This window comes from Medicago truncatula, chromosome 8 (genome assembly GCF_003473485.1).
Source record: "Medicago truncatula cultivar Jemalong A17 chromosome 8, MtrunA17r5.0-ANR, whole genome shotgun sequence".
Taxonomy (NCBI): Eukaryota; Viridiplantae; Streptophyta; class Magnoliopsida; order Fabales; family Fabaceae; genus Medicago; species Medicago truncatula.
In genome coordinates, this window is record NC_053049.1 from 47,138,113 (window position 1) to 47,161,728 (window position 23,616).

Genomic DNA, 23,616 nt, shown 5'->3' on the forward strand with positions numbered 1-23,616 from the left:
ATTGATCTATCTTACGAAAATTTACACATATAAACACCATTAATGTGTGTAAGTAAAAGCATCATTATTGTTGCTGGAAATATATTCTACCATTTTCCCACCCAATATATCTAAGGGACTACCTCTTAATAACAAAAAATAAAAGAGTCTAAGGGACTAAGAATTCTTCTTGCTTTTCCTAAAACTTATTCTGAAGCTGTCCAAATGGTCAAAACAACATTTTGACGAGTAAAATTGAAGAAAGCTATCAATTATCAATCAATAAACACATCAACATCATACTTTTCCATCTTTGAAAAGAAAAACACAATTCTTTATCATATTATCAACGGGCATACCCACTAATGTACTTGCCAATTATTTTCATTCTTTTGGAGTCATCGATAGATAGTTCTTGACCTAATCCAGTCACATATTCGTGGATGAGAAACCCAAATCATATCATTAAAAGAAGAAAGAAATTACTAAGTTGAGTGCTCGACCACAATGTGGTAGTAAAATTTTCGAGACCTTTCCCCCAATAAAGAATTACACTTCACAAGGAACGTTGAAAAGATGGTCAGACCAAAATAAGTGGATAATTTTTCACATGTCCACACCTTTTCTATATCAAAGTTGAAAGTAAGTCATATCCTTTTCAGAAATTTCTTACCTATTTTCAACATTTGCGCTCACTAATAACAATAGACTTAATCATATGAGATGAGAAATGAGATCATGTTGTTTCCTTGACAAAATTATTAGAAGTTCTCAACCAAAGCTAGAGAAGTATACATGATTTCTTTCCCTAAAAAAAGTATGATTTTTTGGTTATAATGAAAACCGAAAACAACTTGAGAGTTTTGTAAGATTTTGTTTTATTTCATAGTTAGATGTGGCATTTTGGGTGTACACTATCAAACTTTGAGTCTAGCAAGAAGTCTTTTAAGGCTTTTTTAGTCACTACCACAAAAAGTTGAAATAACAACAAAAATTACAAACGCAAAAACAAAAATTACAAATGAAAAAATATATTAAATTAATTATTAAATTTTGCGTTTCTAACACTTAGCTACGGAATTGGAGAGATGAATTTTGCATTTTCAGTTTCTATTTTTTTTTTTTTTTTTTTTTTTTTTTTTTATCATTATAGCAACTTTTTTTTTATTAGTTTGTAAATCAAAATTGGTTGAGTTTGGAAAGGTTTGGGTAAGCATATTAAAATGATATAAAACATAATAATTCTTATTATCTTATTAATGATGTTGATGTTGAAAATTTTATTTGAAGTTTGTACTGTTGGAATCAAAATCAAATTTTATACCATTAAGTTCTTTGAAAATATTACCTAATGGTTTCTTTTCATAGATACATCGCCGATCAAATTGTTACTGTTGCATGATTATCATCGTTTTTTTTCCTGAGGGAAATGATTATCAATTTATCATTGTTATTGTTGCATTGTATACGTTTTTTTAAGAGAAAAAAGTGAGTTGTCATATATTATGTTACAGTATAAATTAAATCCTAATCAAATATAAATTAAATATTCCTCTCAAAAAAGGATAAATAAAATACTCTTATTTAGATTTCTATCAAAAGTATTTTTAAAGAATTTTGATTATGATAATATAATTAATTATTTAAAAAAAAATACAAGGATGGTTTTTTGTTAGGTACAAGGATGATTTTTGACAAGTACAAGGAAGTTCATATTTGAATAATTATTTTTATCAAAATAGAAAATATGCATTTCAGAAATCATTGTGTATCGTTTTTTCAATTAGAAAAAAATTAGTAGCAACAAATAATCAAAGTGACAAAACATACCATAGATATAAAAATAAGATAAAGAAGAACGCACACCACACCCAGTTCATCTAAAATTGATCTGTTTTTTCTAGTCTCATGCCTTGAACAAGAGACCCGACGATTTTATTACTCAAGGTGTTTTCCAACCTAATAATCTATTCCAGAATGAACTATAGTTCACCGCATTCCCACCTCATCATACTTTAAAATAAAAGAAACACTGTCTGTATATAGTCTTGGTCTCCCTTTTTTTTTTTTTTTTACAATTCTAAGCAATGTGAGACTTATATATATTTTCAACCAACATCAATAGCTGATTACTTTGAATCTTATACCTTTAACTCATCAAGAACAAGGTCCTAAAACTCAATGGAGTTAGCTGAATCAAAGCATGCTAGGTCATCAAGTAGAAAATATATGTGTTTGTAGTTATTGAAGTTGTATTAGAGTCTCATGCTATTCATATTCTTTGAGGTATAAATTTGTTTGAACACTCTTATTTTTTAAACTAACTTTTGGGATAAGATTCAAACCAATTTAACATGGTATCAAATAGAGTAAGAACATCTGATTACATATTGTAATGTAGGAATATAGCACATGACTCACACTTGACGTGAGGGTCGATATTGAAGTTGTATTAGAATTTCACATTTTTTTAGGTTTTTGGAGTGTTTGATGTATATATGCGATTGGACACCCTCATCCCCTGCCTTTTAATCTATGGTTGTGACCTTTGTTGCATAATCGGCCTCCAAGTGCCCCCTCAAAATTCACCATAACATATTTGTGTTTTGATTATTCTATCAGTGTCCGTTTTGAGATGCAAGTCTTTGTTGGTGTTTTTAGTTTGTTTTGAATTTATACTCCATGTAATGCTGAAATATCTGAAAATGACTTGTTTTGTGTGTATTTTGAGTAAAAGACTTTTTATGGTCATCACCGAATTTTAACAATAATAACTTGTACTGCGAATTATTTAGGCTTTGTTTGCGAGTTTGTAAAAGGAAAGGTCTGAGAAAAATTGAATGAGCAAGTGGAAGAAATAGAGGAAAATAGGAGGGAAGAGTTTTGGTGGGTTAACTTTTCTTTATAGGAGGGGAAAGTTTTGGGGGGTTAACTTTTCTTTATAATACAAAACTCTCCTCATTTTGGGAAACTAAAAAATTGTATTGAAGGAGGGTTTATATGAATTTTTCAAATTTAATCTATGTTGTTATAATATTCTCAAAATTAAAAATAGAGTAATCATAAACCTTAATTTATCATTCTCTAAAAATCTACACTTTTAAATTAATTTCTTTTTAAAGATTTTTTCATTTTCCCTCATGTTTTTCACCCTCCAAAGTCTCCCCTTCCCCTTCAAACTCCCAAACAAAGCCTTAGTTTGATATTTTGTGAAAAAATATTTTCAAATATTTTCTATTATTATGAAACTAGAAATCTATGTCATCCTATGACCCAAATTTTAAGGAAAGTGAAGTGCGATGTGGCCAGTGGCCTCTGTTTGGATGGTCGATAATTTTATCTTAAATTGAATTACCAAAATTGAATTTATAATGATTCTTGTTAGTTTGCCTACCGACATAAAAAAAAGATAATATAAAAATATATATATGTCCCAAAACAAGTGCTAGAAGAATTGTTGCCAAATAAACTAAGTTGTAATTCTGATAAAAAATACTAAGATGAAATAGCCAAATCTTCAAAATTTGTTATCTCGAATATACATATCCACCCGTACCAAGAATTGTACTATTTAAGCAATATCCTTAAACTTGTCAAGAAAAAGAAAGAAATATCCTTAAAGATGAACTATGCGGAAAAAAGAGTATGTTGGAATTTTTTTTGGCTGTGTATTTAGAATAATCGGATGTGTATAAAATTAAATCTATGCTTTTCTAGTATAATCACTAAAATTAGTATACGGGATTATATTCCTTGGATCACTGTGTCAACCAAACCATATACTAATATAATAGTGACAAATATCATAAACAAAGGAATATGTATGCAATGCAATTGCAAACAAAGATGAGGGAAAGAATAATGAGTAGATATATAGAGCTCTATTAAGATATGTGGGCTCCATTGGTTTGGTTTAGTACAATAGATCAATTTAAATAGATAATCAAAAGCAATTTGATTCTCTTATTTTCATTCTTCAAAATTTATCTAAGAGAGATTTATGTCAAATGAAATATGTATTCCTTTATTTATAAGTGAAAATTAAGATCTTGGGAAGGGGCAATTTGCAAAGAGAAAGAGGCAATCATATCGATCTATTTATTATACTGCAAATAACATCATAAGGGTCCCTCCATGATTTTTCTCTTGACTGCAAACCATAGAATTAGTTATAAACGTGAAGCCTAACCATCATCTGATTAAGATACTTTATGAGGGCCAAAGATTTTTCATGCTGATGCAGGACCCACATGATGCTGAGGCCCTTTTCTTTATTCTTTCTTACATATATTATGTGAAACTACATTATAAGATGTGTACCAATACTTTATACTACCCTCGAATAGAAATAACACAAGGGGTAAAGTTTATGGAAAAAGAGAAATTAAAAATGTATCTTGCTGGTAAACATACACTCTTGGTGGTAATTAGTTTTACATTAACCTTTAACAGAAGCCATTTATTTTTTCATATCATATTATCATTTTAAAAAATACAGTTATATAATCTCGATAACACAACTCAATTTATAATTGCGAGAGGTTTGATATACTGAGAGCGAGTTCGTACATGCATGTAATACCCCTCTTTTTTACATTAAATATGTGTAAGTTTTGCCATTAGATTCTTTCATAAAAAAAAAAGTTGTATAAAATTAAGATGATAAAACACAATAGTAAATTTTTACTGTGTTTCATTATAAAAATGATTTGTACATAGAATTTGTATCCAGTAAATCCGATTAATATTACTGTATCCCCTATCCCCTGCCCCACAAAAATAGTAAACTAGTTTGCTTAAACAAAACAACATATATTTGTTTTTAGAGGGTCTTTATTTATTATATATATATATATATATATATATTAATGTTTTAAAAATGTAGTAATTTGTATATGATACATAATTAAGTTAATAAATAAGAAGAGGAGGAGGTGGTGGTCCATCAAGTACGTATGCTCATTTTCCTTGATTACCAAGCAACCTCCTAATAGTAATAGTATTGCCCCCTGCCCTCATATCTCTCTCTCTCTCTCTGCACAAAACATTCATTCCAAAAGCATCATCATCAGCACTCCAGCTCAAAACCCATGTGAGTTTCTATCATCCTTTTCCCTCTCTCTCTCTCTCTCTCTCTGACATTTATCGGTTTTATATATATGAAAATAATTAGAATGTAATTAGGCTCATTTTGTGAATTTATTATTACTTTTTGTTCCAAGCTTTGCCTCACTGACACGTATTAACCGAAAGTGAGTTTTTACATGTAACAATAAACTGTGAAATGAGAAATTGATAAATTTCTGTTGAGACAGAAAATTATTAAACTGTTTCTATTGATGATAAAAACCATAAAACCATAACAATATTAAATTGCTCATTTCCAATATTGACTTGAAAATTACGCTTGTCCTCTCTTTGATGTTTAGATTTTTTTTTTTTGCCTCTTGACTTGTTTGCAAATACATTACACCCTCGTTCCAGTACTGTTCCCTTTTAGTTATCTTTTTTTAGAAGAAAAATCATGTTTTTTTTTTTTGTGTTTAAAAATTCAATGTTATATTACAATTATTTTGTTAAAAATATTTTTAAATATTTATTGCAAATTGGTGGAGTTTCAAGTGATTTATAAGCAGTTCAAGTCTCATAAATATGTGATAATGAATTCAATATTTGGTTATGCATGTGAAATTTTTAGCAAAAGTAAACTATTTCAAAAATGCGCGTAGAGCATACTTTGAGAAAACAAAAAATACACTATTTATAGGTTCATTTTTTGAAAGATTACAGGTTCATAAATACCCCTTCTTTCCTCTCAAAAAAGAAAAATACCCCTCCTCTTAGAAAGAAACTACAAGGCACATACAGATATTGAATCATAAGTACATGTGAATATATACAGATGAATCCGATTTCATTAATTACTCCACTTACCATTAAGATAATTGCTCCGCTTTTCCTCTATACTTTGAGCATCAATTAATTTTATTTCCCCTATTGTTTTCTAATATAAACCATTTCAATTTAATACAAAATGGATTGATGCATAATATATATATAGGTTGGAGTTCGAATCCCTATATATTGATGTCTCCATGAGTCTAATTCACTTTTTAAGTGATAATGCATAATATATATATATATATATATAGGAGTTACTTGACAAAAACAAAATTGTAAAATGAATTTTTTTAATCGTTAGGTTACTTGACAAAAAAAAATTGTAAGGCTACTTAAAAAAAAATTTGTTTGGCGTCCAATTCATTTTCTTATCATCCAAAATTAGTGGACCTATAGTGTAAGGTTGTAAGTTGTTCTCAAAAAATCGATGAAATTAAAAAATCAAATCAAACCAAATAGAAAATTATCCATCTTTTTTAGTTTGATTCAAAAATCGAACTAAACAAAACCAAACGAGATTGATTCAGTTCTTAGTTATCAACTTTGAATTCAATGAATCAAACTGATAGGTCTAGAAAACCCACTTTGAGTTTGCTCAGACTAGCAACCTCACATCAAAACAATATTCGTATACAATGAATCAAATTTACTAAGTTTACTAAGATTATAATTCACATTTCTCAATTATTATCGCTTTAATGGATATATATAAATTTTATACTTTTCATTTATACTCTAACTCGTATACAATAGTTAACTCATTTTGTTTTTGATGATTTTTATGCTTTTGTGAATTAATTTTTTTGTTTTTAACTTTTTTCATAACTCTATGTCAGTTGAAAATTTCAAGTTATTCTAATGTAAGTATTTATGAATTTGTTTAATCCATAATAATAATAATAATAATAATAATAATAATAATAATAATAATAAGTTGGTAATACCGAGCAAAAGTATTATTTTTAATTGTATATTCAGACAAACCGATCAATTGAACCAAATTAAATATCACTGTTAAATTTAATTTTGTTCCACTTCTGAAAAACATTGAAAACCAAATCAAACCAAACTTATAAAGATTTTATCTATTTGACCCTTTTTTTCTTTATACTGGAGGGTTTTGCTAACGAATGCCTTAAGGGCATTGGTTAAAGAATTCATTAAAGGAAATTTTATCTTCAAAATACAATTGGTTACTTTTGTCAATTACACCACTTATTGATAAAAACTTACTATATTTAGTACTCTAACCAATGTTCTAAAAGCACTCGCTAACATTCTCATATACCTGAATCAAACCGAAATGTGCATCCAACTATGTAACCTATAATGTGCATTTGATTTGCTAAAAAACGGAAGACTAGATTGGACAACTTTTTTATACCCTGCTTGACTTAGAAACTGATTATAGGACACGACAAAACATACATCAAAGGACTAGAAAAAAAAAACGATTTGTGTCTCTCACCAAACCATGTGACAACTTTTTGTCAAGAGTACAAGAGTATAAAAAAAAATATATATATAACAAAATACATATTTTTTTATTTTCCAACATAAAAAATATCATATACCTATCGCTCCATTATACTTTAGTCTTGTCTTACCTTGTACTGTTATGTCATGTATTTGTATAGTATTATTGTTTTTTGAATCAAACGCATACAGTGTCTGCACACTTTTCCAACATATTAAAGTACAAAAATGAATTTAGTGTTGGTATTTTGGACGCCAAAATGGACGCTATAAATATCGACATTTGGTTTGACGCTAATTTCATGAAGCTAAATTTATGTTTTCTTGCCGTGGAAAGTAATTTGAAAGTTTTTTTTAAGGAGTAAGTAATTTGAAAGTTGTCATGTTAGCTTTTTATATACTTTAAAAGAAAATTCATATTAGTGAAAGAAAAAATAAATTTGTTTGAGACTATATTTAGAGATAGTGATTTTTTTTTTTAGGGATGGAGATAGTGATATTTAAAACACTAAATTGACTTAGTTTTATTAATTAGTAATATCTTTGTAGCTATTTGTGGTTTAATTATGGAGTTTAATAGTGATGAGTTGATAGTCCAAAACAACTTTGCACACATAATCAATCAAAAGATTTTGAATTGCCACATAAATTAAAAATATGAATTGATGTAGCATTCTAAATGTTTTAATTGACTGTTTGTTTATACTTGTTTTAGACCGTCAACCAACCACCTTTAAACTTTTAATTATTATACGGTTTCAATTTATTTTTTTGACAAATATAGTTTCAACTTTCAAATAATAATCTTTACATTTTCTAATACTTTTTTTGTCTTGCGGTCTTTGTTATACATCTCCTTTTTTTTTTCTTCCCTTTCTCTAATTCATATAAATTAGAGATGTTATATCTTTTTCCTGATGATTTTGTTAAAAATGGATCTCCAAAAGAAGTGAAGTTTAGACATACACACTAACCATTTTTAATAAATAAATGAATTTTATAATAGTAAAAAAAAAAAAGAAATGAAGAGAGTTAATAAAAAAATGACAATAATCACAAAATTTTATTTCACTAAGTTGAATCAACTACATAAATCAAATTACGTCATAATAACCTATCATAAATCATATTTCGATCCAACTCACCGATCTTAATTTTTTCTATTAAAATTTATTAAAAATAGAAAGGATATACATTTAGATAGAGTACATATCATATGCACCCCCTTTATTCTTCAAATAAAGATACAAGGGTGGCTGGCTGGCAAGAGTGCTACTATTGGAGAGTATAGAAGAGTGAAGAAAAAACCAACCGGGTTTTGTTTGTTTGATAGCATCTCTCTCTCTTTCTTTTTATCACATAAACCGGCTTTATATACGCGGTTCACAAAATTATATATCATATTCATAGGATTTAAATAAAGGTATGGTATGTGTGAGTATAGAAAACAAACAGACAACTTTTCCTTTATTTTTCTTCTCTCACTGCCTTGCCTTCAGTCAGTTAAAGTAGAGAGCAAATTCTGGTGTTTTATTCCTTCTTTAAAGCCACCTTAGTTTATATCTATCTATCTATCTACCACCTCAACCTTATTCTAACAGTTTCTTCCTTTTTTTTTCTTTCTTTCTATCACTTTCCTTGTAAGTAACTGCATACTAGTTATCATCCTTATCCTACACAGTTAATTGTATGGATCCATTTCTTTTATATTCTCAGTCACATCAATATATATATATGTATGTATGCTTGAGAATTATTTTTTCCAAATTTTAATTTCTACATGATCATAGTCTGTGCTCATGTCTTTCTTGCATCATCCAATATTCTTAATATTTTTATTGATTTTGTAGGAGAATTTGAGCTTTGAAGTCTGATCTAATATATCAAGCTCTTGAGGGTGATTATGCTAAGAGGTGTTGGAGAACTATTTCATAGTAAAAGAATTCCAATTCAACACAAAGACCTTCTTAGTATTATATTAATAAAGTTTCATCAAAAAAGATGATGAATAATAAGATGAGCAACGTTAGTAGCTCTAATCTCATAGATTCTAAGCTGGAAGAGCACCAGTTGTGTGGATCCAAACACTGCCCTCGCTGTGGACACAAATTTGATCAAGGCAAGCCGGTACGTATAGTAATCGCGGTCGCGGTGAACCTTTAAAACTATGGTGACATAATTTAATGGTGTTTATAATCCCTTTTCTCATTTAGGTAGCTATTACTAAAGTTGGTTTTCTTCTTTTTTTTCTTTTAATTATATTCTCTCCGTCTTTTTCTAATATTCTCCTTATTGATTTCTCTCCCTTTAATTGCTTTTTATTTTTAATTTGAATTTCAATGGAACTAACAGGATTGGCTAGGTCTACCAGCAGGAGTGAAATTTGATCCAACAGATCAAGAATTGATTGAACATCTTGAAGCCAAAGTTGAGTCAAAGAACATGCAGAAATCACACCCTTTGATTGATGAATTCATTCTCACTATTGAAGGAGAAGATGGAATTTGTTACACCCATCCAGAAAAACTTCCAGGTTTATTAATTAATTAATTCTCATTATTTCAATTACTACAAACAATTAATGAAATATATATTTAATCATAAATTTAAATTTAAATTCTCAGTTAGGTTTTTTTTTTTTTATATATATATGTCGACACTAGCTAAGAAAATAGCTTCTTAGATATTTATTTATTATTATATTTATAAGAAATAAACTTGAGCAAGAGGGTTTAATTTGTCTTATATATAATATAGTTCACCTAATTAAGTCACCTAACTTTGATTTTGGCAATGAATTTTTCAGGAGTGACAAGAGATGGATTAAGCAGACACTTTTTCCATAGACCATCAAAGGCATATACAACAGGAACACGAAAGAGGAGAAAGATTCAAACCGAAGAGTGTGACTTACAAGGAAGTACAGGAGGAGAAACAAGATGGCACAAAACTGGTAAGACCAGACCTGTTATGGTTAATGGTAAACAAAAAGGTTGCAAGAAAATTCTTGTTCTCTACACCAACTTCGGAAAGAATCGAAAACCCGAGAAGACGAATTGGGTGATGCATCAATACCATCTTGGACAACATGAAGAAGAGAAAGAAGGAGAGCTTGTTGTTTCAAAGATATTTTATCAGACACAGCCAAGACAGTGTAATTGGTCTGATAATAATCAAAGAATAATTAGTGCAACAACAACAACTGGTGAAGGAAGTGGTGGAGAACCTAATTATAATATCAATGGAAGAAGAGATAGTGGAAGTGGAAGTTCTTCTTCTAAGGAAATTGTTACTCAGATTCATAGAGATGAAATGTCTGCTGTTGTTGGTGTCCCTAGTCCTTTAACAAGCTTCACAAATGCTTTGGATATTCAACACCTTAAATCTGATCATTTTGGCTTCATCCCATTTCGAAAAAGCTATGATGAAGTAAGTTACATATATTATACAGTAAGACACTTCTGATTGAAGATATGTCTAGTGTTTGACACATGTTCATGTCTGACACCGACATATATAGTTACAATCAACCATTTTTATTTTTTCAAATTACGGCTTGCATCAATGTCTTACTTTTGTGTCCGGAATATGTGCAAGTGTTTCATATAAATCATCGTTCATTAAACCCACTAGAGATAATTTTTTTCCTCTAATTTTTATTGGTAATTTAAATTTCAATAAAGCATAGCATTTGATTGGAACATGGATGTATAGGCACGTTAATTTCTAAAGAAATGAACGTGATGTTTCACTAGCAGCTATACATTATTAACTTTATAATTATATGAAATTTCAACGTTCGGTTGGTAAGTATACGCTTTTGCACAAAAAGATGAAAGAACATGCATGAAATTAAGGGTTAAGGAATGTGTAGATCGAGTGTTGACATGATTAATAAACATTGCTTGCATACACCGCAAAATTAAATTTGTATGGACCTGACCGGATGATAAATCAGTGTCAGTAGCTAGCTAACCAACGTTGGTTTACCCACCTAGCTAAGAAAAGAAAATGTAACATTATAAATAAATAAATATAGTTTTGATGATGATTGATACAACCATTATATATATTGTAGGTTGGAATAGGAGAAGGTTCTACAACAAGAGAAATGCAAGCATCAGGAGGCTCATGTGATCAGGAAGTGCATGAAAGACAGCATCATGTATTAGCACATCATCATCAACAACAACAACAACAACAACATCATCAGCAACAGCAACAGCAACATGATCATCATGTGCACCAACAGATTAGTGCAAACGCAGCTTTCCATATAAGTAGGCCTTCCAATCCCATCTCCACTATCATCTCTCCACCTCCCCTCCACCATACATCCACCATCATCCTTGATGACAATTCTTACCATGTTTCAACAATCATGCTCCAACAAAATGAAAATTTTCAGGTATGTATTATTCATCATCCATTCCAATTTAGTCTTCTTAAATATTCTTCTTGTAGTTGTTTCTCTTTAATTTTCTTTATGTAAACAATTGAGACATAATTCAAGTCGCGATTGCATCGCTGCGAAAAAAAACTATAGCGGGGGCAAAAAATTAGTCTATAGTATTTTTATGAATCATAATAATTTGACTCACGGTTAAACTTTTTGAGGAAGAAATCGATAATTTTCAATTTTGTCTTGGCGTTTTTTTTAATAATTTTCAATTAGTCTTTAAATAAACAATTGAAAATTACTGATTTCTTTCTCAAAAAGTTTAACCGTGAGTCAAATTATTAAAGTTTTATTAGTACTAAAATATCTCAAAAAATGATTAATATAAGCAACTTTTTTAGATTTTTAAAAGAGAATGTGGTAACACCTATTTATTTATCGTGGCAAAATAAAAGTTTAGTTGATGTCTTTTTATAAAAAAACATTTGGGGCAAATGCCCGATTTTATTTAATGACATTGTGGTTGTAGAATCATCAATATACTTGATGTGAGACCTGAATCGTTGTGATAGATCCTTAAAAAGAGAACTATTTTTACTTCATGATTTCTTTAAATTCACAACCTGTTCTTTCCAGTAAAAAAAAAAAAAAAAAATAGTATTTGTTCGGTTTTGTTCATTTACAAGACAAAAGATCGTGACTTTTTAGAATTTACTCATCCAAATACATGTGGAAAGTGAGAAAAGAGCTCTCTCAATTTAGTGCAATTAATGGGCCACTCAATATGTTGAACCAAAATGGGTTGATTGTGCATGGTATTATGCACAAGCTAAGCTAAATTCATTGATCTATACTAGGAGTGGGAAAGGTTTTATAAATGTATGTGGTTGCCAAATAACAAGCATGAAACTGTCTAATCACTTTTTGATTGTCAATTGTCATCTATGGATCAAACACAATGATTACTTAGAATTTGATTGATATGTTGAAAATTGATGTATAATATGTATCCACATGGCAGCAGCAGCAACAACATCATAAACTAGGTGGTGGAAGGTCTGCGTCTGGTTTGGAGGAAGTCATTATGGGGTGCACTTCAACGTCGTCTGATATCAAAGAGGTCAGAAACTAACTTTTTGACTCGGAAATATAGATATCAACTTTGTTTATTTCTCATAATAATGCCCACTAGGGAAAAAGAGAAAAGAGGGTCAAGAAATTAAAGATACTATTTATAGAAATTAAAACAACCTATTTTCATCTTCATCTTTATTATCTTTATATCTTTAAAATGTTTTCATAATTGTATATCTCAACACACTAGTAGTATTTAATTTCTTTGCATGATAGGAAATAATGAAATACAATGATCATATATATTTGCATTTTTGTAAAAAGATGATACAGTACTACTAGTGACATTGACATAATCATGTATTTTTGCATTCCTTTGTCTTGTTTGTATAAAATGCTCAATATTAGCTTTTGACTATGCTGACGTGGAAAAAAGGACCAGTCAATTTTCATTGCATTGTTTTCTGTGTACAATATTCCTCAGAGTTTGAAATGAATATCTATATACTTATTTTTCATTTGAAAAAGCTAACCCTAGCTAATTAATCTTCTTTTGATGATGATCTTCATTACATTTCTTCTTACAGGAGTCATCTATTAGAAACCAACAAGAAGCTGAGTGGTTGAAATACTCTTCTTACTGGCCAGTCGACCCTCATGACAACAACCATCATCATCATGATTAGAATGAAGGAGACAACAAAAATAAACAAAAGACAACATCATTGTCATCATCATTCATGCTTGAACCATACCTCAACTCACTTTCCAACAAAAGCCAAAGTAATCATCATATCCATCCTTAGTTATTTTTTCTCTTTTTTCTTTCTTTTCCGGTTTATCAACTTCGGTGCCTCTCATTTTTCTCATTGGAAACACTAACTGTGTGCAACGGAACAAGTTTTGGAAAGAAAGTGACAAAGAACAAAGGGGAAAAGAAAGAAAAATCAAAGAAGAAAAAAGAAAAGAAAAAAAAAAAGGAAAGAAAAGAAAAGAAAACAAGCAAAGCTGCTCTCCCTCGTGGCACCACATTGAGGGAGAACGACCTAAGACTCAAAGTTTCTACTGCATTAAAATCATCCCTACATTAATATCATTATTATAATATTATTATTATTATATCATCCATCATATTATTTATATTTATTCTATTATCATTTTAAGATGTTTGTATAAGTTTTGTCAAAAAGAGTTGTCTGTATAAGTTCATTTTTTTTTTCACATCAAAAAAAAAAAATATACCATTGAGTTTGTGCATATTGTAAACAATATATGTGTTATCATGAGTTTATTATGTATTATCATGAGATTTTGTAGTGTTATTTACAGCATAAGAGAAGATGATAAGACTTTTGCACCAAAACAAGTTCGTGATTGGACAAGTTTTGTGCCAAGCGATATTGAGATATTTTTCTTGCAATATAAGAATTTTATGAAATTTAAGTAAAAGACATTAGTTTGTGCCAAACTCTAGCTTTTTATGTGTTTTGAGTAATTTTTTTCATGTTTTTAAAGGTTAGAGAGGAATCATTTAACTTTTACTTTATCTTTCAGAATTTATTATCAAGAACTTCACGTGGAACCTTAAGAACTAATGGAATTTCAAGAACCAACGTGGCTTCCTTTATACCGCAGAATTTTTTGTTATTTAAATTTTTTAAAATTAAAAAAAATTATTTAATTTTATTTAATTCATGAATATAAGCTCTCATATTTTTAATTTATCCTTAAAATACATTTTAAATATTTTATTTGAAAGATATTTTTATGAATTGTACATTATAAAATTAAGATAGTCTAAGTTGAATTTTACACTAATTTGTCAATGCTAGAATAAAATTATCATAGAGAAAATTTAGAGAAAAAAATATGAAAAATACCACTAACTTTGTCACTAAATTTTGATGGAGAAAAAATTGGAGAGATCTTTTAATTTATTTCATTTCTTATTTTGACCGATAATTAAACATTTTATGTTAGTAATTTTTACATTTTATTTATATTTAAAATATTTTAAACAATTAATAAATGCAAAAATATGAAATTCAACAATAAAATTAATTAGAATTGAAAAAAAATATCAATGAAATTTAACAAAAAAAAAAGTTGTAATTATATATTTTAAAAATGGGCATGTCGAATATGATCCTTCCAAAAATAGTCTAAAATGGGTTATAATTACTATTTTATTTTTTAATTACCTATATCTCTCTTATAGTCACATCATTAGTTATAAATTGTGTATTTTTATAATGGTTGTCAAATAGGTTTTGCTTTTTGGATGTTCAAATATCGTCATTGCTCTTATATTTTTTAAGCAAATCATGCCTATGTATCTTAAACTTTGATATTTGGTCTATTTGAATTGAAGGATGCAACGAATTAAGTATCGATATTTTTTAGGGTTTTATTTTTTGATTTGCAAAAAATAGTTTGAGTTAGTTTTATCTCAAATATGCACGCTTATCAAGTTATGGTCAGCATTCTTTACGCTACGACCATGTACGGTACTGGAACCAGGCCAGCAGTAAATTGCAACTTCCTTGGAGCTTTTACTGGTGCTGAGATATTTTCCTGATAAAAAGAAATTTAACTTTAGGGGATGAGTTCCAAGAATATCTTTTAGTTTTTATGGGTCCATCATTCACTGACCATAGGGCACAAACGACACACACTATCTTTTCTGTTTTGAATTTTAACTTCTTATCAATGTTTGAAGGCATCTACGTGTAGAGGGAGTTGATTTCAAATTTTCCTATCCGAATATTTTCAGTAATCTTTAATTTTGAATACAACATGTATAAATTTACATATGCAAGGTTCTTTTAATTTTCTTAATTTGTTTTTCAGAAAAGAGAAGAGAGTGGTACTAACTAGGAGACAGACACATCTTTATTTGCTTTATTCTTCATTAGATTCGAACTTTTAATTTCCTGCTGTATTATTAGCTATTGTATAGTATTTTTGACGGACATGTAACATGTTATTAATGCTTTATTTTTCTCTCAAAGGACATGCATGCAATAAAGCAAAAAATCAAGATAAACGGGGGAGGGGGTAACTTCATAGGTAGTTTCTGAAGGGAATAACTATTAAAGACAATGGAATATTGAATAGAGAAATAGAAGACAAGAATAAACTTTTTAGGTTCTTTTTATATATGTCAGTGTACTACCTCTTTTAAAATTACTGTATACGTCGAACTCCTATCTTCCCTGAGTGCATGAAAAAGACATATCACACTATTTTATATATCTAAATTAATTAAATATTAGTGATTTGCACATATAGTTTGGATGATCATGTGAAACAATACCTATAAACTTTGCTGGATCTCTTACAATCAAATGGTTGAAGAATCTTAAGTCTTAAGAATTGATGTAATAATTAATTAAAATAAACAGCAATAGGATCGGATTACATGATTGGTTTAATTTGAAATTGAAAATATACCTTTTAACACTGTATTCAAAATTTAAACTAAGGCCTAAAAAAGGTGATATTCAGTTATTATACTTTTATGGAAGATTTTGGATACTTTTGAAGGGGGCATATATGGCCAGAGATAGCATTTTTACTAGCAGTTTTATATGGCTTCTTGGTATGCCAGAGATTTGGTCCCATAAAGAAGTCGCAGGAGGAATGGTAGTAGTGCAGAAACGAATATAACATATAAACATAATATGGCTCCTATCCACCTTTTTTAGATTCTTCCACAAGGGCCCCAACTTTGTGTGTCTGCTTCTATTTTTCAGACCCCACTCTGCATTTCATTTGTTTAATTTCATTAATTGATTACACTTTAACTTGGATTTTAATTTGTTGGACATTGGCCTCTCAATAATTTTTAAGCCCTATTTAACATAAACAAATTTTATCCAATCGAGTTATGCTATTTTTAAATTTGACCAAATTAAGTCTAGTCATTAATTTCATTTATTTTAAAATCCTTAAATTTTTATTCAAAATGTCATTGTACTTTTTCACGTAATATGGTGTAATATAGTTACAAATTTTAAGCAATGAATGTGTGTGAAGTCATTACAAAAACAAGTGAACAAAAATAAAAATAATAGTAAGAGTTGTCTCAATGTCGTGTTGTTTATCTAGTTATTGATATTTCAATCTAATAGTGTAGGTTATGCTTCTTTTTTTTTTTTTACGGGAAAAGTGTAGGTTATGCTAACAATGTCAAAATTGAATTTTAGATTAATAAAAAAAATTATATATATAACTTTTTCAACCTGAAAATATAAACGTGAATTCAAACTCACAGGCTGGTCCATGGTCCATAACTTTGAGCGGATCATGAGATTAACACTGCCTACAAATCATGATAATACAGATGGTGCTAGGAGGTGTACCGTCGCTCTAATGGTGAGCTACGAGGAGCTATGAAGATCTTATAAGATAGATGTCTCAAGAAAGAGGTTTTGCTGCTATGGAGGTGTAGTATGGGTCTTCCTACAAATCTTAATGGATTTTGAGCAAGTGAAACGTGGTCTCCATTAAATATAAATGTTTGGCGTTGAAACATTTGAACTATGGAGGTGCAGATAGTATGTCATCCATTCCACATGATTGCATAAATACTACCTAGCTCATAACGTACCAGAAGTTAGAAGGATGGGCACGCATTAGAAGGAACATAAACAATTTCCAATTGTTTTGGCAAATCACTCGTTTCATTTCTGGTAAATCCAAGTAGATACGAGGGAAAATAAGAGTATCATGTTTACTAGTTGAACTACAATTTGAACAAAATTTTATTTACTTATGATTACAGGCTCAACTGCACTTTGCTCGTGTTCATTACTAAATCTAGAAGAGCAATTACCTCACGTAACAAGCTCCATCTTAGAGTGGGGCACTACCGTGCATTTGTGGGCTACCACCAGCCGCAAAAAACAAACTAGCACCTACCAGATAGTAGTTCACCCGGTCACTCAAAACCAAGCATAGATCTTAGTATAATTCAAACAGTCATAAAATGAGTATAATTCACACGATTTAGTCGTACCGATTATAGTAAGGAGTAATGTTAACAGAGAGTTTAACTAGATTTATAGTATAGTAGTGAGGAGCACTTTATCTTAAATTACACACCCATTCGCAGTGAGCTTTTTTCCCCATCTCCTATGAATCATAAAAAGTAAAAACCACTTCCATCAGGATTTACTCATCCAGACAGGGAAAAGACACTGTTTCGTTTGGGGGGGGTAAAAAAAGTTCTCTAATCAGCTGTTTTTCCAAGTGCAACTGAAGCTGATGCAAAAGACAGGTGCACCAATCTGCAACAGCCTATTGAGCTTTGGTACAAATTAGGAAAGTGTAAAGAAATTGCATGAGTTAAGACAAGTAATCATTTAGCCACCACCAGACAATCCTATAGATTTCACACCATTAATACTTTAAACTTGAACAAGGATTTCACTTGGATTAACAAACGTGCAAAAGTAAATATATGTACAAGATAAACTACATGATGTTCCACTTTAACTTGTAAACATCATCTTCCCTCTATCTTTCTATGCACCCTCTCTTCATGTAACACAGTTGCACCGACTTCGTGGGAAATTATTCACTTATTTCCAGTATTGTCTTCTGTACAGGCCACCTGCTTGACATACGAGGTGTCAAGCTGGCTTAGCAAGCACGTGACTCAGAAACTGGCAGTCGTCTTGTCATTGGTACACTACTACCAGATACTTTTAAGGATGCAAACAAGCAGGATAGTCTTGCTATCATGGGCTTGGTCTTTGGCACTTTAGGAACAATAGCCAGCTCTATACTAGTATCAGATGTGCTATGATAGCCTTCAAGATCATCTTTGGTTATGACAACTGTGTCCCCAGAGGGAGAGTGTGGCAAAGGACAAGGTCTTTGCTTGTTGTAGTTTTGAACAGGGTCTTTGTGTTTGAGAACTGCATCCCCAGAGGGGGAGCATGGTAAAGGACAAGGTCTTTGCTTGTAATAATTTTGAACAGCCTGCTTATAATACATGCAGAGATTATACAAAAACTTAATGCCCAAGAGAGAAATCATTACCATAAAAGTTTAACAATTATTATATGGTATCACTGGCCTTCTAGAAAGTAAAAGGGCCAACAACAACAACAAAAGAACGGGGTTATACCTTCCACTGTGACGGTGCTAATAGCACTCTTGGTCTTCGAGATCGCACGTACTCCAGGGCAGCAACAGGTGTCATATGCTTGTATTCAACCTGAAAAAACATGAATAAACAACATGGAAATCAATCAGCACCTCAAAGCTTCAACAGATGCCACAACTTTCAGTGTGAAATATCAGGAATTTACCAGATAACAAAGCACAATTGTTGTACTCCTCCCCCTCCCAGCTTTACAGTGAACATAAGTTGTTTTACCACAAGTTGCATTATCTGTACCAAAATACGAAAATAAGACGCATAGACACCCAAAACTTCTTTTTAGGACACAAAAATAACAAAGAACTACATTGATTGATGCATTTACCCCCCTTCCCAAAATTAAATATAAATAAAAAACCCACGATGAATGAACTGCACAGCCCGGCTGATATCCACAAATGAAGGGGCAAAGAGATAATCCCTAGTGGGAATTACCAAATGATCGATTCCATGAGCCTGAAACAAATAAGCAAGTAAACCAACATATCAGAGATAGTTTTAAACAAATACAAACATAGCAAAGACATCATGAAACTAGCATGCTGATGTCAAAATTCATTATACCCGTACTAATTTAACGCAAACCAACTATATATACTCTTTCCACAAATTCCTAATTGAAATTTTCCTTCGTAACATACAATTAGCTTACAAAATGCAAAGACAAGACAATCTAAAAAGCAAAACGGGATACCACTTACATGATACAACGACGATGGTACCAAAGTTTCGTAAGGTTCATTCAAAGTAATTACACCACCAACACCAAGGTTCTTCAAGTGAGGAACATCTTTAGGGAACGGGACTGCGCCCAGCAACAAAAACTAGAAATAACAACAAACAAATGTTCAATAAAACAACAAATCACACCACAAACACCAATCAGAAAACATCCATAACAAGGTCATCCTAACTAACAGTTCATTTTTAAAATATCAATAATTCATTCTCAGCAAATAAAGTAAATTTTCGTTACCATCTTACACTAAAATTGATTCTGAAGGTGTAGAATTGATTCTAAAGTAAAATTGATTTTGCCTGTAGAATTGATTATACTTGAAAACTATGATTTGTAGCTTGTGATTCTAAAATTGATTTTTAGATACAAACTTTTTACATGAGTGTATCCAAAACCACACATCAGTTTACCTTCAACTCACTTTTTAGTCATGATCAATTCAATCAAAATCAATTTTTGTCACCGCAAACCCAAACATACACTAGTTCAAAATCAAAACAACGAAAAGTAAAAAAAATAAAAAAATAAAAAATCATAAAAAGAAGATTCAGATAGAGCAAAACCTCATCAATTTGATCCCACCACCGAAACTCAGTTTCAATTTTGTTACGAAGCACATTATATAGAAGTGTTGGATAAAACAAGATCCGTGCACCTGCACCTACCAACGCTCTCTTTGCATCAACCCTAACAATTTGCCTCTCAAAATTCTCTTCTTCATCCCTACTACACTCTGCATCCTCTAATTCCTCGATCTTCATCGCAGACGGAAAATTACAAAAAGTTTTGAAACCCTAAAAACACAACCACGATTCAGATTCACATAATCATATGCATTTAATATAAATTAAAACCCTAAAAATTCAAAAGGAAAGGATAATGAAATCAATGAAAGTAATCATAGTTACCTTATTGCTAAATTTGGAATCGATTAGACGCAAAATCGAAAATTAGCGATAAATGGAAAATTGATGTGAGAGGAGAAAACAGGGAAATTGGAAGAGACGGTGTGGAAAGTGTTAGTAGAGTCGAAAGAGTAGAAACTAGAAATGTCCCGAGTAGGAATGCCCTCGGAATAAGGTTTTACTACCTAATATACCCTCTTGGTTCTAATGTAATGTGGCATATAGAGGGTGTGCATTATCGGTAATTGACTATTAAGTATCTTTTTAGAATATTAATATCAGATTAAAAGAAGGAAAATTTTATGGTGAAGTTAACGATATAGTATCAAAAGTGTTGTGATTAATACCCCACTCTTTGTACAATGGTATTAAAAGTTCAGTTCATATAATATCATCAATTCATCAGACTAAGAAGAATACATTTAATCTAATTTTATCCTACCTTATTTTAACTGTAACACCCCACAAAATGTAACACTTAAAACTATCACATAATATCATCAACTCTGATTGCATGTTAAAGATGTCAACGATAAAAACATTATTAGATAAATTACTATTGATCATGAATCAGTGATCAACAATTTAAAAATGAATCAAACATTAAAATTAAAATTAACTTTTTTCAAAAAAATCAATTTCCTAACCGCAGTTTAGAAGCTCCCTCAAAAAAAGTGTATCTTTCCCTATTTTCTTCCTATTATATTTCTTTTATTCCATCAATAAATTTATACACTTTCTTTTTCACGAAATTTAATACATTATCTTTCTCTAGTAAAAAACAATTGTTAGTTAGAGTCTATTTTCAAGTTCTTATATTTTGCACACTCTCTCTCTTTAATTATTTTAAATTAAGAGAAGTGCTAGCAACATTCTCTTTTAAACACTCTCTAGCACTCACTTTTTTATTAGGTAAAATCAATGTATGTCCTGCCACTTTATGTGGGTTCCATTTCCAAAGTGTAGGTCCTACATTGAGAATGCTCAAAAGAGAGTGTTATTAGCATTTTTCTTAAATCAAATTTCAACAAGTCTTCCACTTTTTCTTTTTTTTTTAAACATTCATATGTTTTTTTTTTTTTTCCTCTCAGATATGTACTATATACTTTTTAACAATTACTACTTTTCTTATTTATAGAATTTTAACTCTTCATGAAACCATTCTTATAAGTAACAAAATTTTGTTTAAACTTGAACATAACAAAAAAAACTTTGTTTTAAAAAAAAATAACAAACAAACTTTGTTTAAAAAAAACAAAATATGTTTTTTTTCAAATATGTAACATTAATTAATTTTATTGAAAAATATAAGAATAATTGATAAAAACGTGTAATTGACAAATCGTAACTTTAAAATACTAAAACGACAGTTAAATAGGGACGCTGAATACACAGTTGAACGACACATAAAAATGAACGGAAAGAGTATATTATTTAAATATATCTAATAATTTAAGATTATTTCTTAAAAAAAAGTCTAATATAGGTTTTTTTCTTGAGAGAATATTATAGGATTATTTGTTTTTGCGTTTTTTTTTTGGACTGCATCTTCTTAATAGAGAAAATCACGTAGCATAGACGTGGAGACTTGTGAGTTAGCTTAAATATATTTTTTCCCCCAATTTATTTTAAAAGATTTTCATGATCCCTTAAATTAGGCAAGTTATCATGATTTGCTCTATCAACATTAAAATTGATAATATTTCAAAAAGAAAAATAACATTAAAATTGATAAATTTGATCAATTATTTGGTCTCTTAACTTATAAGGCCAAGTTGAGGATAAAAATATGTTAATTTAAATATTTTTTTAATGTAACCAAGTTGTTTGGGCTCCAGTGGCAATGAGCTCATTTCAAGAACGTATTTGGGGAATACTGGGTTCGATTCCCAGGAGGAACAACGATTGTCCAATGCGCATGCCTCTACGCATGAGCCGGATTAGTCGTCCATCTTTGATGGGTCGGAAACCGATGCGAAAGCAAAAAAAAAAATTAATGTTAATATGTTAATTGTTATGTTATTATTTTCTTTCATTGACTAGGTTTGAAATCTAGATTTTGAGCTTATTTAATCCCTTAACTCAATAAGTGAGATAAATATCTCTCGTTGCTTAAGACGGGGGCTAAAATGATTGATTTCATTTTATTTTTTTTGACAAGGAAATGATTGATTTCATTGTTAGGGACTAAATTGCGATAATCACCGAAAGAGACACTCATGCAACCACTCATTGATAAGATTTTTAAGAGGGGTGAAATATTTCTCTCATCTTACATGCAGGTAGGGAGTGGGATTTCCTCATGTGAAAATCTCTATAGTTGGAGAGGATCCAATCCCAAGTTGGTTTTATAGGTTGAATTAGACTGAACCTATTTTTTAAAGGTAATGTTAACTTGTGCTCTTATTGCACATGTTAAGAAACTCAAAAGAAAAAATAATTTTTAAAATTTTATGCATTCAATTTATTAAAAAGTTAAATATTAAATATGATGCACAAATTCTAATAGTAAGTTATTTCTATATTTAAATAATTAACTTGTGTATATCATCCTCGACGTGATTGGGGAGGAATTATTCAATTTCTCAAAAAAGAACACAAAAAAGTGGGTGTGGTTGATGATGAGTAGCATCACCATTATAAAACGTGCAACACGTTTGGTGGCTACCATTATCAAATTCAACAACGTTCTGAGACATTCCATTTTTGTAGGACAGGGACAATTGGAAAGGGTAAAAGAGGGATATTTTTCCTCTTTTTCGACCACCTTGTTTTCGCGAAACAATAGCCATGCTTGGTCATGGAACTTAGCTGTTTTCCATTTGTAGACAAAAATGGCATTGATTTCTTGACCATTCTCCCATCATTTTATTAGGCAACGAAAATTGAACATTGCATCCCAATAGAACTTTTAACTATGGATGTTCCAGCTCAACATAGAATTCCACAAAATTTTCACCTCAAACACCAA

The 23,616-nt window shown here is 30.2% G+C and overlaps 2 protein-coding genes across 7 annotated transcripts; one reads left to right on the plus strand and one right to left on the minus strand.

The window, feature by feature from the left end:
* Positions 1–8,762: 8,762 nt before the first annotated feature.
* Positions 8,763–14,278, plus strand: LOC11412192 (NAC domain-containing protein 75). Of its 6 annotated transcripts, none has more exons than XM_039829459.1 (7): positions 8,763–8,779; positions 9,207–9,483; positions 9,709–9,889; positions 10,163–10,785; positions 11,435–11,767; positions 12,774–12,875; positions 13,417–14,278. In XM_039829459.1, exons 2-7 carry the CDS (start codon positions 9,358–9,360, stop codon positions 13,513–13,515), a joined length of 1,464 nt encoding a protein of 487 aa, XP_039685393.1. In that variant the 5' UTR covers positions 8,763–8,779; positions 9,207–9,357; the 3' UTR covers positions 13,516–14,278. The 6 variants fall into 6 exon arrangements, with proteins under 6 accessions (XP_039685393.1, XP_039685390.1, XP_039685394.1 ...); XM_039829456.1 differs by lacking the exon at positions 8,763–8,779 and adding an exon at positions 8,793–9,043; XM_039829460.1 differs by lacking the exon at positions 8,763–8,779 and adding an exon at positions 8,793–9,043 and having other exon boundaries at positions 11,435–11,764; positions 12,780–12,875.
* Positions 14,279–18,174: 3,896 nt separating this feature from the next.
* On the minus strand, positions 18,175–20,810 carry LOC11408099 (phosphatidylglycerophosphate phosphatase PTPMT2). Its single transcript, XM_003630640.4, has 7 exons — positions 20,649–20,810; positions 20,304–20,534; positions 19,703–19,825; positions 19,364–19,457; positions 19,150–19,232; positions 18,966–19,055; positions 18,175–18,817 (listed from the first exon to the last, which is right to left on the minus strand). Exons 2-7 carry the CDS (start codon positions 20,499–20,501, stop codon positions 18,476–18,478), a joined length of 930 nt encoding a protein of 309 aa, XP_003630688.1. The 5' UTR covers positions 20,502–20,534; positions 20,649–20,810; the 3' UTR covers positions 18,175–18,475.
* Between the last annotated feature and the right edge of the window lie 2,806 nt (positions 20,811–23,616).

Excerpts from the sequence above, each read along its gene's own strand:
- LOC11412192 (XM_039829459.1), top strand. The coding sequence starts at position 9,358 with ATGATGAATAATAAGATGAGCAACGTTAGTAGCTCTAATCTCATAGAT. Across the intron at positions 9,484-9,708 it reads AATTTGATCAAGGCAAGCCG|GATTGGCTAGGTCTACCAGC; the intron begins GTACGTATAGTA and ends TGGAACTAACAG. Across the intron at positions 10,786-11,434 it reads TTCGAAAAAGCTATGATGAA|GTTGGAATAGGAGAAGGTTC; the intron begins GTAAGTTACATA and ends TATATATTGTAG.
- LOC11408099 (XM_003630640.4), bottom strand. The coding sequence starts at position 20,501 with ATGAAGATCGAGGAATTAGAGGATGCAGAGTGTAGTAGGGATGAAGAA. Across the intron at positions 19,056-19,149 it reads CAATTGTGCTTTGTTATCTG|GTTGAATACAAGCATATGAC; the intron begins GTAAATTCCTGA and ends ATGTTTTTTCAG. Across the intron at positions 18,818-18,965 it reads TAGCACCGTCACAGTGGAAG|GCTGTTCAAAATTATTACAA; the intron begins GTATAACCCCGT and ends TATTATAAGCAG.